The following is a 15288-nucleotide window of genomic DNA, read 5'->3' as shown; positions in this document are numbered from 1 at the left end:
GGGCTTCCGACCGCGAGCTGCCTCGACAACAGCCAGGGTCCACCTACCTGGAGGTCTCACCCTTAAAGTAAGGTATCTATGTCGCATCTACAGCTGGTCTACACCCTCTTCGTTTGAATGCGTTTAATACAGGACGCAGTACGTGGGAAGGTGCCACGGTTTGGCCGCGCGCCGACCAGGACGGGCCGCTCTGCGAGCGCTCTACCTCGTTCTTCTCCAGGCTGCACTCCGCCATGGCCTTGTCGCCCTGCTCCTGGAAGGTGATGATGATGAGGGCCACGAAGATGTTGACGAAGAAGAAGGGAAAGACCACAAAGTAGACCACGTAGAAGATGGAGATCTCTATGCGGTAGCCCGGGCTGGGACCCTTGTCCTCGAAGGTGGCGTCCACCGAGTGCTTCAGGACTCTGACAGGAGAGATGGGGAACTGTTACATTTTTTGTTCCTTTTTTTTTGGTCTTGCCTTTTATTGATTCATTGATACACTTTTATCAATAAGTGCATTTGGTAAGTAGCCTACAGCACACAATCAAGGATCAGAAGTGCTTAGTTCTACGAGTGTTTCACTGGTTAGAGGCAAGGAACGGTTTGTATTTTACAAGACACGGGTAACACCTTATTTGAGTCTTTGCCATGGTTTATGGTCTATGAAACTTACTGGACACTAGGCGTCCAATAGCTTCTCTGACTTGACTAAATAGCTAACCGGGAACTATGACACCACTGATTTTTTATTGTGTAAGAAAGCTAACTAAAAACCATTGTAAAGACTTAACAGGCATGAGATTAATGTTCAGCTTCACAGCTACAAAGGGGCTATTTTCATCAGCAATGCCGAGATAGTCCTTACAGTAAGCAGTACCAAACCAGACCACTTAGCCCTACAAGTTATGAGAAGTAAGTAGTATATAATTGACTTTTCTCCTGACCTAAAGACTCCCCGGTCTATCATTTTCGCATATCATGCATCACTGGATTATTCAATAACATGGCTAATTGAATGATTTCATTGAGAACAGAGAGCTGGAATAACAGTTATAATTATGGACAGGCCGGAGATTGCAGGGAAGACACTCGGGTGGTATCTGGTGTGCTGACCCGACAAGCCTGCACACCCTGCTTGAATACGATATCAATCAAAGCCAATTACACGAGCTGGCACAGCACATTCCTAGGACATGGCCCCTCAGGCACGCTCAGCCATTCACAGGACTGTCCGTAGAGTACACACAAACTGTTTTACCCGGTTCTAGAAACTTCTCCGAGCTCTGGAAGGGCGGCTCGAAGTAAACAAAAGCGGCTCAGGGTTGCGGTCCTAACCCCAGAGTGCGAATTATACAATGCCAATCGGGGGGGTCAACTTCTTCTCCAGGGCGTGTATCGACCCCCCCGACCTGTTGTTTTTACCTCTTTTGGGGGGGGTCAAAGGCTTTATTCAGGGGGGGTCAGCCCCCTCCAAACCCCGCCGTAATTCACACACTGCCTAACCCTGCCCTCGTCCCAGTCAGTGGGTAGGCGTGCAGAGTGCTTGGTGGTGTGGGTGTTGGGACCTACGTGGGCCAGCCCTCCCCAGTGGACACGGTGAAGAGGGTGAGGAAAGCCCAGAGCACGTTGTCATAGTGGAACTCATACTTCCTCCACTCCCTGGGCTGGGCAGACACCTCGTCCCTGTCGTAGTCCAGGAACTGCCCTCTGGAAGGAAAACAGGGAAGGGGAGGGAGAGCAAGAAGAAAAGAGAGAGACGATTTGCACAACGGCAACGTCAGTGTCAAAACACAAGCTTACTATTCCAAACATAAGATCCTTCAAGAGTCGGACAAGGAAGATGTGGAAACAGAGATGTGTAATTAATGCAATTATCTTCAATCATCAGAGCAGCACCGGGCTCCTCCCTGTGGAGGGGATATAATTGCCCTTGTATGCTGGCCTCAACAGCTGTGAGCCGTAAAGAAAAACTGGCAGTGATTGTGAGGGCATCAGTCTGGCCTCTACCATTGCTATCCTGCATGGGGGGTGTGAGAGGATATTTGGGACTGTACCAAGTCTTCTCCTCTCTCAGGGTGCTGTACCTGCAGTCCTTCTCCAGGCCCTTGGACTCGTCGGTGCAGTAGAAGAACTTCCCCTTGAAGAGCTGCACGGCGATGACGGCAAAGATGAACATGAACAGCATGTACACGATGAGGATGTTCAGCACGTTCTTCAGAGAGTTGACCACGCAGTCAAACACAGCCTGTGGGCACATGGCAAAAGACACACACACACAGAGTTCCACTGCTCGTCCTTCACTCTACAGTAGAACATTGTTGCTGTAAGAACCAGGACTCTAATTTACCTTCAGTTTGGGCAGACGCTTGATGGTCTTGAGAGGCCGAAGGACCCTCAACACCCTGAGAGATTTGATGGTGCTGATGTCCTTGCCTTTGCTCCCTCTGCACAGAGCAAGCAAAGTTCAATCTCTTACGGTACAAGAACCCTCCTACTCTTTGCTTGTTAGCTAGATTAAAAAAATAATAAAGAAAATTAAAAAATTACATTGCTGAGCGAACTGTGAGGAATTGTGTGTGTCAAATCACAAACTAGAGAGAATAACATTTTGCAGTGATAGCCTAAGAGAGTGCTTGGCAATATTACAAGCGACGATAAGCCGATAAGCACTCCTGGTTTCTTATATGTAGTTTTCTCACAGCTATACTCACTGAAAGCCAACTAAGGTTTAATAATAAAACAAAATACTAGAACGTTGGAGAACGTTGTTTACTATTATGACAAATTATTGAATAACCATTATGGAAGGTCAATAGGTCTTGTCAAAATAAGATTACAAGCAAAAAAACTCCAATTACTTTGGGCTATTTTTGTAAATAGACATGGAAGTGATGATTAATTATGCAATCCAAAACTAAACTTGACCACTAAATAACATTCGGTAATGGATGACAAAAAAAAACATATTTCTTCCACCTCTCTGAGAGCTTTGTATTCTTCACAGAATAACAACAACAACAACAGGATCACATGCAGTATGTGGTACTGCAGTTATAGTGACACTGTTGTGAGGTAGTCCTTGACAAGTCATTTTGTAAGCTGCCTATAATGACTTCAGATAACAAACACATGCCTCTCTGAATCATTCTCTCAGAATCTGTATGCATTTCATGTAATCCGGGATTACATGAGCTATCTGGGCAGAATCTGCATTAATTCCATGCAAATACAACAGGTTTTTTTTTGAGAGGAATGTATTCTCTCTGTATGTCAATGTCTCAATACATTATCCATGCAAATGACACCAGTAAAGCCACGTTTCTGAATGTGCATCAGGTATCAATAAAATAGCTCTAACCCAAGACACAAAAGAAACCTTCATGTTTCTTTTAAGGAACTCATGACGGTCTTCAGACCAGTGTCCTTGTGACTCATTTAACAAGAGACGGAAAGTACGCAACACACAAAACAAACAAAGAAAAAAAGTGAAAATGCGGACGAGCCAAAAGCAATATATTTTCTCAGGCACAATAGACGACAAAACTGAGAAGATTTTGCAATAACATGTCAAGAGTTACTGCAGAATTTCATTAAGGCCTATCTCTATGTTCAGTAGTGCTCCAGATATCGTCAGCCATACTGGTGCTGAGTCAGGACCTGAGGGAGCTATGAAAGTAGCAGTAAAACTCTGGGCAGGAACTAGACTCCAAATTGAACACAATGAGCTGATAGCAAATTCTGCACGTTCCGTGAAAGGACAAAAGATGACAAAAACCTCTGATCTACAGTAGGTTTCTACTGAAACTATAACACAATAGATTTCTCTATGGCCTTGACAGAAAAGGAAAAATCGAATTAAACAACCATTACCGTCTAAAATCCCATCTTTGGTTGAGAGGAAAATACTGTACACAAATGAGTCACACACTTGCGGTATAGGCCCAAGGCTATGTTTCTCATCAACCAAAAGCATTTCCAAGTGTTGTGAAACATCTTAGTCTCAAAGACACTGGAAAAATAAGACACTGATAAAACTCCACGAGGCGACAGAGGGTTGCTGGATAAAAAATGATTTCCCCGAGACCAGCGCCCTTATCTGAATTGCCACACCCTAACCTCCAGCTAGCCCTGTATTCACACCCCCGTTATATTAGTTGGTCTCTGGTCAGTCTATCAGCCCTCTATTCTAACATGCAGGTTTCATTCTCTGATGCACATTGACACAACATGCTTTTACAGTACGTAGACTTCCATGGTTACAAATCGGACGCAACTCAGACGGTCACAGTGAGAGACTCGAGGCATTCTGATTGGCTCTCACAGGCACCCTGAGCGTGACCGCCTCACGGGGAGAACAGACACGTGACTTGGAGGCTCAACGCAAATGCAGCGGTTCGCCGTACAGCAGCTGAAAAAGGGACATGTTTTCAGGGAGGCCAGTGGTGGGTTTTAAATTCATAACGATGCTGACATCGGAATCACAGGTGGCTGGGCCGGTACTGACTCTGGGGCTCTGGGTGTCATATCAAGGAACTGAGGTGCCAGAGAAAACCCCCCACATTGATGTGTGCGTGTTCCTCGATCAGCGCTCCCTTTGAAATGAAGCCCAAATCAACGATAACCGTCGGATGACGTCGGGGTCACGTGTCACACACTGGCTTGCTTGAGCCTCCAATCACGAAAGGGCTTTGCGAGACAGCACGGAAGGGTGTCCATGGAGAGGAGCCAGAGTGACACTGGTCCAATTCTCCTGTTGATTTACAGAGATAGTCGGCTCGTACAGGTTCATAGGCAAGATACTGTAGGCCTACGACTACTAAAAGAGACAGAGGTGGAGGGGTGGAGAGTTGGGATAGGGGTGCTCAGAGAGATGGGGGAGAGTGTAGGGGGTTCCCCACCTGGTCACACCTTGTTGCGATCTAATGGGGGAAAACAGTGATAAGACACATAGTACAGAGAACAGTTACGGGAGCTGCCGACACACACACACACACACACACACACCCACACACACAAACACACATAGGCAACACGTCAGCATACACAGAATTAGAACACAACTTCTACCTATAGGGGATGCAAATAGACATTCAGCGTGCCGTTTACTTGTAAGTGACATCAAGGGATAGAGACACACCATAGGCTGATGCTCCAAACAGCAAAATAGGCTCGTAATCATACTGAAACATTCTATGCTAAACACAGCTAGCTATCATTTTCTGAGACAAATATGCCCCCCAAAGAATGCCAGTGGCAAAAAAAAAAAAAAAAAAAGAACAAGAAAAAAAAACGACCTTGACTTGTTTAGTTGATCCTGTGATTCTCAGACACGTTAAAGACAGCAGTATTGCAGACAGTAGAGGAGCAAATCCCACCCCCCCACCCCCCCCCCACCCCCCCCCACCCACCCCCACCCCCCCCCACCCCCCCCCCCCCCACAGCTCCGGGGGGTGGCATTCGAGACCGCTTTTCGCGTTTGTTCGTTCGCGGTTCGTCAGCCGCGTCAAACGCTGCACACCGAGCCCCCCCCCCCCCCCCCCCGAAAACCCCCGGAGTCACCTGACTTGTCACCTGACGTGTGACAGATTGCTGAGCGTTCCCTGAGGCAGTGTCTTGTTCACAGGGAGACGGTGCATCATATGGAGATGACGGGCAGAGTGAATCGCCGGCACATGCAGGGAAAATGATTCCCATCTATCAACAGGACCAACTATCTGTTACCGGGAGTGTGGTCGAGACAGATAGAGGCGAACTACAGGCAAACACACGTTCACACACACACACACAACCACACACACACGTACGCGTGGAATGGATGAGGTCATTCACAGTCACCGTGACACTCACAGACCCATCGTCTATTGTGGGTGACACCGTTTGCTTTGAACTTGCACTTTGTATGTGCATGCAGAGGAGTGTATTGTTATTCATGGAATCTCGGCGTGGCTTTTCCCAAAGCCTCATCGCGAGCGTCGGCACCTCGCCGTGCGGTATGCGCACGCGGGATCACAGCGGCGTCTGTCATACGCCTTCCCGTCAAAGCAGTAGATGTGACTGTCATCTCACGCAAGATGGAGTGTTCGGGAGGGATGAGGATGACACAGCAAGGCCAACATGCCCCCTAGGTGTTCTAGCGACGAGAGCGACAAAGTGCTGGTGGACCACGAGAGATGAGGGGGGGGGGGGGGGGGGGTGACAGTGGGACTACAGGGCCATGAGTGGAGCGTCGGCTGGGTAGCTCACACGTACACAAACGGGCAAGATGATGGAGGGAGGGAGGGAGGGACCGAGAGAGAGGAAGGGAGAGAGACATTACCCCATGAAGCTCCTTCAGGAGATCCACAGCACAAGGAGACACAAGGAGGAACAGTCAATAGCGCACGTATCGATCCACACACACACACACACACACACACACAAACCAATCCATCAAATCACAGCCACACACACACACACTATGATAGAAACTCATGTACACAAACTCACAATTAGCACAGAAGAAAGCATTCCACGGAAGTTAATTGAATGTAATTACCACCACCTCCACAGCTAAAAGCCCGACCAACAACTATAGCACACCTACTGATAGAACTATTGTATGCATTCCGAGATTCCCAAAGAAGGTTGTTATGGGAACTAAATAGTATGTTTTCCTTAAGTGCCACTGGCAGTTGCATATAATTACATGGTGCAAATGATTTATATAAAACACAACCTGTGGAAACTCTCTCTGAGAGAAAACATGAGTGTTACCTAAAAGACTGTACTCTGGGGGGAATATATATAATTCGCAAGAAGAAAACAATAAGGGATTCAACCCAATGTAAAAATCACTATGCTGTGACTATATAGCATTGTGTTCGATATTTCTTTCGAAATGTAAAACAAAAGGGGGTTTAACTTACGAAAATGCAAACGCCACCAGTGCTCCACTGACCACGATGAAGTCCAGGATGTTCCACAGGTCTCGGAAGTAGGCGCCAGGGTGGAGCAGGAGGCCCAAGTCGACCATCTGAGAGAGAAGGAGAGAGACAGGGACAGAGAGACAGAAACAAAGAGATCCAGATTAGACAAACATCGTCAGCTGAACTGTGTGTCCACAGTATGAGCTTCTATATCCAGTTATCTTACCTTGATGACCATCTCGAATGTAAAAACACCAGTAAACACGTAATCCAAATACTTGAGCACCTGCACAACAGAGAGAGCATCGGTCATGAAAATGACAGCCGAAAAAAAGAGGCTATCATCATGAACTCATTTCAATAAGTGTGTGTGTGTGTGTGTGTATGTTTTGATGGCAGACTCACGTTGTTGCGTGGGGCATTCGCCTGGACGGGGTCCTCGGCAGCCAAAGCAATGCTGCTCATGGCGATCACCACCAGAATACACATCTCAAAGTAGCGCATGGTCACAATGTAGTGGCACAGACGCCTCACCCTGGAGAGACAGAGAGAGAGGAAGAGAGAGAGGAAGAGAGAGAGAGAGAGAGAGAGACAGAGAGAGAGGAAGAGGGAGAGAGAGACAGAGAGAGAGAGAGAGAGAGACAGAGAGAGAGAGAGGAAGAGGGAGAGAGGGAGGGAGGGAGAGAGAGAGAGGGAGACAAGGGGGGGGGGGCATGACATGGGTTTTGTTACCTAATGCTCCTGGGGGGTATTCCAGAAAGCAGGTTATGCAACATAACCGGGTAAGTTAACCCACCAGCTGATTCACAATGTTGAAGCAACTTACTGGAAATGTTGCTACAATGCTGGGTGTCAGCTGAGGAGTTAACTTACCCGGGTATGTCACATAACCTGCTTTCTGGAATACCCCCCTGGTGCAAGCTCAACACACACTCAAAATGTTGACTCTCCTAGCAGCACACAAACCACAAGAGAGGTATTATCTCATGTAAACACTGTTTCTAGTCATGGCACAATGCATTTACTGTATTTGCCATTAATAGATGGTTGTTTTATGCCAACGTTTACAAGCAGGCTGTAGAGAGGGGGCAATTGGATAAGTGTGGACTTAAAGGGTAGTGCTACTTCACTGCCTTTAAGACTTGCACTTAAATTTAACAGCTTCTCTAAATGAGCTAAATTGAGGGGGGGTATTTTGTACATGAGGCGCAAGGCTGCATGGATGGAACTGATTGATAGATGTACATTTTTACATTTTAGCCATTGCATTTCTATTGCAGGTGACATGCAAATAGTGCAGATACTAAATACAACAGATAATCAGTCATCAAAAGTGCACAGTCGGTCAGAGCCAAGGAACATGTATTTGACCAGACAAGATCAGAGTGGTTAGAGCCAAGGATTAGTCTGAATTTGACCAGACAGTGCAACAGCTATTATATGATGTTGCCAAGCTATGACTTACGGGTTGGTTTGCCCAAACACAAACATGGAACTGTAGGGTAGGATGGGTCTGGGGCCGTTCTGAGTAAGATCCTCTAGGGTTTTCTTTTCCGTGTTCATAGGCATGGTCTCCAAGTCAATGCTGTTGACTGGGGGAATACAGATATGTGGATTTAGATTAACTTCAGTGAACTTGTTTACAATTATAATACTGAGATTTTGGGACATAAAAATAACATGGGGTTATATCTCTTAAAGATACCAACTCACAAAATGTGCATACTTTTTTGCTGTTGTTACAAGGAGGATGCGATAAAAACATCCTCTCTCGTTTCCCAGGTTCTATGTCCTGTATGTGCTGTGAGGGTCTGTTTGTGGTACTGACTGGTAATGAGGGTGGTCTCCCCAGGGGGAGAGGTGATGGTGACGGGGGGGATGTGGCTCGAGGTCTCTCCTGTTTTCCCGACGTTCCTCTGGTTGTCTGAGTCCTCTGGTCGGTCACCGCCCCCCTTGGGGCCGCCGGGACACTGCTTGGGGGTGATGGCCAGGGAATCTCCCTTTGAGTCCTGGTATCTGTCACTGGAATGAGCCCCAAAAAAACACCCAGACAGAATATGTCATGGAACACTATTTTGCATCCTTGCTCATGAAGCTAAATAGCAATTCAGTTAGTGTGAAGCTGTGTGCTAATTTGTACATCCTATTCACTGCGTGTGAAGCTAAATAGCACAAAGCTAGTGTGATACATTTGTACAGACAGGAGATTGAGGGTAGTCAGGGCAGAGGCAGACCTGTATCCATGGCCTCTCTCCCCGACGCTGGTGTCTCTGTACCCCTCTCCCTCCGCAGTGGATTGGCCCCTGGAGCCGTGGGTCCTGCGTCTCTTCCCATTGGCCCCGTTCTCCCCCCTGGAGCAGCACTCCCCGTCCCGATTGGCCGAGCGGCCCTCTTTGTGGCGCGGCCGGCCCTCCCCCCCGCCCCCGCCGTTGACGGTGCCGTTGCCCTCCTTGGCCGGCCTGTGGGAGTGGTGGTGGGGGCGATGCTCCCTCTCCCCCGGGCCTCCTCCACCCCCTCCTCCTCCCCCCTCGTCCAGAGAGCTCTGGTGGTGGTGCCTCCTGGCCCCGTCGCGGCTGCGCGAGCGCTCCCCCTTCCCCTCCCTCCACCTGCCGCCGTCGGGGTCTTTGCTGCGGCTGTGGTGCACGTGGTGCCTCCCCTCCCTGCCGTTGGCCGTCTCCCCGTTCTCGTTGGCCTCGTCGACGACGGGCCTCTCCCTGTCCCGGTGGCGGTGGTGCCTGCGAGGCTGGGCCTGGCCGGGGTCCGTGGTGGCCTCGGCCTCCTCCGGGGTCCGGGGCTTGGGCTGGCCGGGGCCGTCGTGAGGCTCGACAACCAGGGGGCGGTCCAGGTGGGTCATCATGTCCGGGCGGATGTGCATGGCGGAGGTCATGCGGATTTTCTCCTCGGGGTCCATCTCGCTGTACAGGGCCTCGGAGCTGGCACGCACGTTGTGTTTGCGCAGCTGGGTGGTGCGCTGCTCCCACACAGACCTCATCTTCAAAGACTTCTGCTGCTCCTTGCTGCCGGAGGACATGAACAGAGCAGCTCACGTTTGATTAAGGGCCATTTTTAGAAGATTTCTTTTAAAATGATTATCAAAAATGTTTATATTTATTAATTAAAATTAATACGTTTATTGTTGAGGATCCATAGGATAAAAAAATATATATAAAAAAATATGGGCAATATGTAGGTTAAGATGTTTTTAATGTTCACGTTAGTTTCAAACAACAGACTGGTTGAAAAATCAAACCCTAACATGCCGGGTGATTGACAGTATGGCCAAGGTGCAATGGACCCAACAGAACAGTGGTTTCTGTTCAGGAAGACAGAGGTGTCCAGACCACAGCCAAGCATGGTCCCTAACCCCATGCTGTGACACGCTTCACTGGTCCGGTCAATGTGAATGCCTAGTCCAAACTGAAATGGTTGACCATGCATTCTAACACCACCTGTAGGCCTTGCTGTCTCAATTCCCTCTGCATCAAGGCGAAACATGTCCCTGTTGTGCAATTGTTTCACAACAGTGTATTCGGTTGGTATTGCTTAGAAGGTTCAGTTTATGATTGCAGGATAAGAATTCTGATTTACCAGTTGTCTGAATTCTCTTAAAACTACAGACAATTGCTTTTCTCTTCATAAGCAATTCAGGATCAAATCCCAACTGGTTGACAACATGACTTGACCCACGGGCATCACTAAAATCAAAAGGCGGATGTAGCCTTTTGTACCGCACTTACCTTTCACACGGATAGAATGAGATAAAAGCTAAAGTCTCCGGCTATATCCTGTCGATGTACTAGCTTTCAAATGAGTGGGAAGGTGAGACCTGCTTCTCATGTTCACCAAAGAGAACATGGACACGCGTGAAACTGGATGTGTGTCTATGTCCCGTTCCAAGAAATGTAAACGTGACGATGATCATTTCCAAGAGGTTACGCGACACAGAGCAATCGTCACGGCACCCCTTTTACGACAGGTGGTAGGTTTACCTCAAGAAGTGATGGGCGGGGGTGCAGACATAACTCCTACAACACATAGAGGAGCACGTTGAAACAAACGAGGGAAAGAATGGAGCACCTCTTAGAAGTGTGATACAGTCAGCAGGTCAGGCAACATAAAGGCAAACCACGGGGGGACCACACAGAGTTGGAACAGACTGACAGGGAAACACAGAGAGAGACAGGAGGTAAACTGTGGCACAGAACCAAAAAGAAAGAACATTTTGAGAAATTAATTAAAATACGGACAAGGGAGACACACCCAGACCTTGAAATTCACTAAGCATTAATTAAACAAGCCTAGAACTACTGCGACGGCATTCTCGGACAGTCATTTGGAGATTTCAGAGACTTGTGTGCCCGTAATAGGAGAAAGCCCATCCGATAAACGAGTGTGTGAGTGCCCCGTGTGTGCCCCTGAGCTCAACAGATGATCGTTGCACTATCCTGCCTGACGATACACTGCGCTCCTCAGAAGGAAGTGCTGAGTCACTGTGAGATTTCTCCAGCCACGGTCTCAGAGAGCCATCCCCAGACTCCTCCCCGACCACCGTGACCCAGAGTCTGGACAGCAGAGACGTTCCCTCCCCTGAGGGCTGGTTCTAGAAAACGGCCCCGGAGCACGGCTTGCCAGAGCTAGGCTGTCAGATGAAGGGCCCAATGGGGGGAGGGGGGGTGGGGGAGGGAGGGAGATGGAGGAGAGGAGCCATTCTCTAGAGGCGGGCTCCCTCCCTCCCCCTCCCTCCCTCACCCTCCCTCCCCCCCACCTCCCCACCCACCCTCCCTCCCATCCCTCCCACCCTCCCTCCCCCCCACTTCCCCACCCTCCCCCCCACCTCCCCACCCACCCTCCCTCCCCCCCACCCTCCCCCTCCCCCACCCACCCTCCCTCCCATCCCACCCACCCTCCCCCCCACTTACCCACCCTCCCTCCCCCCCTCCTTCCCTCCCCCCCACCCACCCACCCTACCACCCACCCTCCCCCCCACCTCCCCACCCACCCTCCCTCCCCCCCACACACCCCCCCACCCCCCCACCCACCCCCCCACCTCCCCACCCTCCCATCCCCCCACAAGTCAACACACAGACACACTCGGACACAGGATGACATTGTGAGCACGTCAGGGAGAAAGAGAGAGACGGGGAGACGGAGAGAGAGCGAGACAGAGGAGGGGGGGGGTCAGGAGGAGAAGGAGGAGGCGGCGGGGTGGACGGGGGGGAAGGGGACAGAGAGGAGAGGCGGGGTGGACGGGGGGGAAGGGGACAGAGAGGAGAGGCGGGGTGGACGGGGGGGGAGGGGACAGAGAGGAGAGGCGGGGTGGACGGGGGGGAAGGGGACAGAGAGGAGAGGCGGGGTGGACGGGGGGGGAGGGGACAGAGAGGAGAGGCGGGGTGGACGGGGGGGAAGGGGACAGAGAGGAGAGGCGGGGTGGACGGGGGTATTTTGTAACGGAGGGTAAAAACTCACAGTGAGTTAACGCTGCAGATGGACGAGCTGCTAGAATTTGCACCTCGTCGGTGCCTTACAAAACTGCACATGCAAACAAAAGATGGGGGAGGGGGGGGACGGGGTGGGGGGTGGGGGGGACACAAAATACAGGGAGAGGTCAGGGAGGGAGGACAGAGGACCAAAGACCCGTTTCGCCTGTCTTCCTCTGCCCCACTCCACCTCCAGACCCCTCCCACGTGTTACACGTCAACCCAATGGGAGAGGAGAGACAGGACACCAGGACCAACAAAGCGAGTGGCTGCAGACTTGCTAAGAGAATTGCAGGCCTGAGATTTGACCCTCTGAATAAATGATTCATTCTCATTTCGTAGGGAAAACCAGTTTATACAATGCATCCCCCCCCCCCCCAAGTCCAATGGTAAATACGTGTTTTGTTGAAGAACACAAGTCTCAAAGCCCACAGTAATCTGAACACTCGTATCGATGGCTTGTTCACATTCTAAAATAACAAGCCGAGAGACATTGAACTGAAAGTCATGGAAGCTATTCACAGAATCAAAGATTCACACGGACTGTGACAGATGATCATCTACGACGACACGGCAGCTTCTAGAAGTTGTACCAGATGAACGGCAGTGCCGCGGGGAAAGAGGGACAGTGACAAAGCAGGTACAAACTGAAACATCCCAAAACTCTACTCAATAAGGCTTTAGTAAAGGTGCACAATACAGTAGTGTTTAGGGTTCAGACAAAAATGGGCGTTTTCCATCCTCATGGAACCTCTCAGACATTATGCAAGACCCCAGTATGGGACATGGCTGTCCGAGCCCTGAATAGCAACACGTTGAGTGTGTCAGGGTGGAAGTTCAGTCGAATCTGTTTGATCCTCCAGGTTTTTAGGTTTAAACAGCAGAAAACCTTGCAAGTCATTCCGTCTCATGATCACACGATCATCCTGCAACTCATACGCACTCAAAGAGAGCTGGGCTAGCCAGTGAGCGCAGACAGACTAGACTAGGATAAAGTAAACATGCAGTCCAGACAGAGACAAGGGAAACATCTCGGGATAACTGAAGGACTACAAAGGAGGGTTACTTTTTTGTGATTTTGTGAAGGGATTGCATATTTCTTTTGTGTTCATACTTCTTTTTTGCGTGTTCAGGATGACCAAGCAAATAGAGAGTGGCTAGGAGGGCTTCTGACTTACGCTGTTATGGAGATGTTGGCCGTAGACATGGGGCTGACCTTTACCTCCTTGGCCTTCTGCATAGCCAGCTTCTTATTGATGGCCTCTTCCTGCTCCTCTTCATCCTGACAACACACACACACACCTCAGTGGTGGCCTATCAGAGCGACAGGTTATGATAAGTCCTGCCACAGATCACAAATCAAGACCATCGCTTTGCGAGGGCCAGTTAAGATTAAGCTACTTCTCAATATTGTAGGGGATATATTAATGACCACAAATCCTACGAGCAACTGGGCAGTTCATTACCTTGAGTTACTGAACGGGACAAACATCATTCACGGTACAACAGCCCGAGAAGACAGGCTTATAAAACCAGTAAGGACATGAGCACCATATATCCTAATTGAAAAAATTCACGGTGAATCTACAATCGTAAATATGGGGGAGAAATCGTTTGATTTAAGACGGGACTTTTATAAAGGATCACCGGCATGGCCCTGGTTCAGGGACACCCAGCACTGGGGATGACTTAAAAAGGCCAGAACTGCAACCTGGCCTATCATGTGTACAGTATGAGAGCAGCTGAGAGTGTTGCAGTAGCATCCCTGTACCTTAGTGAGCTCCTGAGCATTGGCAAGGTTATCCACAGCAATGGCCAAGAAGACATTGAGGAGAGTGTCTGGTCATTTGCGAAAGTCTCAGGAAAGTTCAAACTCTCAATCACTTACCAAACAATCAATCGATATTTACACTCAGACGAAGAGAGTTATTTTTACAAAATCAACGATCGATGACTTCACCGTCGTAGGACTGAATAACGAGCAGCTTGACAGCCGTAAAGGTTAATTGATTGGGGTCGATGAGAGAGAGAGGATACAGTTTCCAAAGAGGGTGAGAACGATGAAGTAGATCGAGGAGAACATTCCACGCCGAACGCCCCCCTGTGACTCTATCCCATGGTACATCACTGCATTCCAATCCTCTCCCGTCAGGATCTGGTGGGGAGCACAGAAATATCAAAGTGAGGTGTTTTCAAGAGAACACACCCCTCCTCCCCCCCCCCCCCCCCCCCGCCACACCCAAAGTGTCATCGCCGCGGCGGCCCTGAGAGATTTGTTTCAACGTCCGTAGCGATGTCTCACCTGGAAGACAGTGAGAATGGCTGCTGGGAACGTGTCAAAGTTAGTCGTTGGCGTCTCCTCCTCGAAATTAAACCTGTGGGAGGAAACATAACAGGTTTAAAACATTACATTTTACATTTTAGTCATTTAGCAGACGCTCTTATCCAGAGCGACTTACAGTAAGTACAGGGACATTCCCCCGAGGCAAGTAGGGTGAAGTGCCTTGCCCAAGGACACAACGTCATTTGACACGGCCGGGAATCGAACTGGCAACCTTCAGATTACTATTCCGATTCCCTAACCACTCAGCCACCTGACTCCCGAAAACGGATCGATTGGTTTCCGTTTCGCTGGCACGCCATCCGTGGGAATGATCTGAATAATATATCAATACAATAATATGTATTGCTCGTCTTTCTCTACAAGAACAGCCAGCATTTCTCAGTGTACCTCTGTGACTTTAAGACTGATCTCAAAGCGCAGCTTCCCAGCAAATGCCAACGTTTTCCTTCTGACATATTGCATCTTTCTAGAAGCATCTTCGGGGACCTAATTACATCTTCTCACAATGAACAAGATGCACACCGAGAGAGATGAGATTTACAGCAACTGAGTCTGTCCTCTGCCTGCTAAAAATCCT

At 49.3% G+C, this 15288-nt stretch overlaps 1 protein-coding gene across 1 annotated transcript in view; it reads right to left on the bottom strand.

Annotated features, from left to right (window-relative positions):
* The window catches only part of cacna1ba (calcium channel, voltage-dependent, N type, alpha 1B subunit, a), a 53094-nt gene that overhangs the window by 17104 nt on the left and 20702 nt on the right, over positions 1-15288 (bottom strand). The window contains 15 exon segments of the mRNA XM_062454076.1: positions 206-407; positions 1555-1692; positions 2070-2230; positions 2333-2429; positions 6891-6997; positions 7117-7176; positions 7296-7425; positions 8356-8482; positions 8719-8912; positions 9125-9907; positions 12357-12419; positions 13546-13649; positions 14139-14206; positions 14405-14522; positions 14670-14742. Coding sequence (XP_062310060.1) covers positions 206-407; positions 1555-1692; positions 2070-2230; positions 2333-2429; positions 6891-6997; positions 7117-7176; positions 7296-7425; positions 8356-8482; positions 8719-8912; positions 9125-9907; positions 12357-12419; positions 13546-13649; positions 14139-14206; positions 14405-14522; positions 14670-14742 — 2425 coding nt within the window.

This window comes from Osmerus eperlanus, chromosome 28 (assembly GCF_963692335.1).
Source record: "Osmerus eperlanus chromosome 28, fOsmEpe2.1, whole genome shotgun sequence".
In the NCBI taxonomy this organism is placed as follows: Eukaryota; Metazoa; Chordata; class Actinopteri; order Osmeriformes; family Osmeridae; genus Osmerus; species Osmerus eperlanus.
Note: the sequence above shows the minus strand (reverse complement) of the source record. Positions and strands in the feature narration are given on the sequence as shown.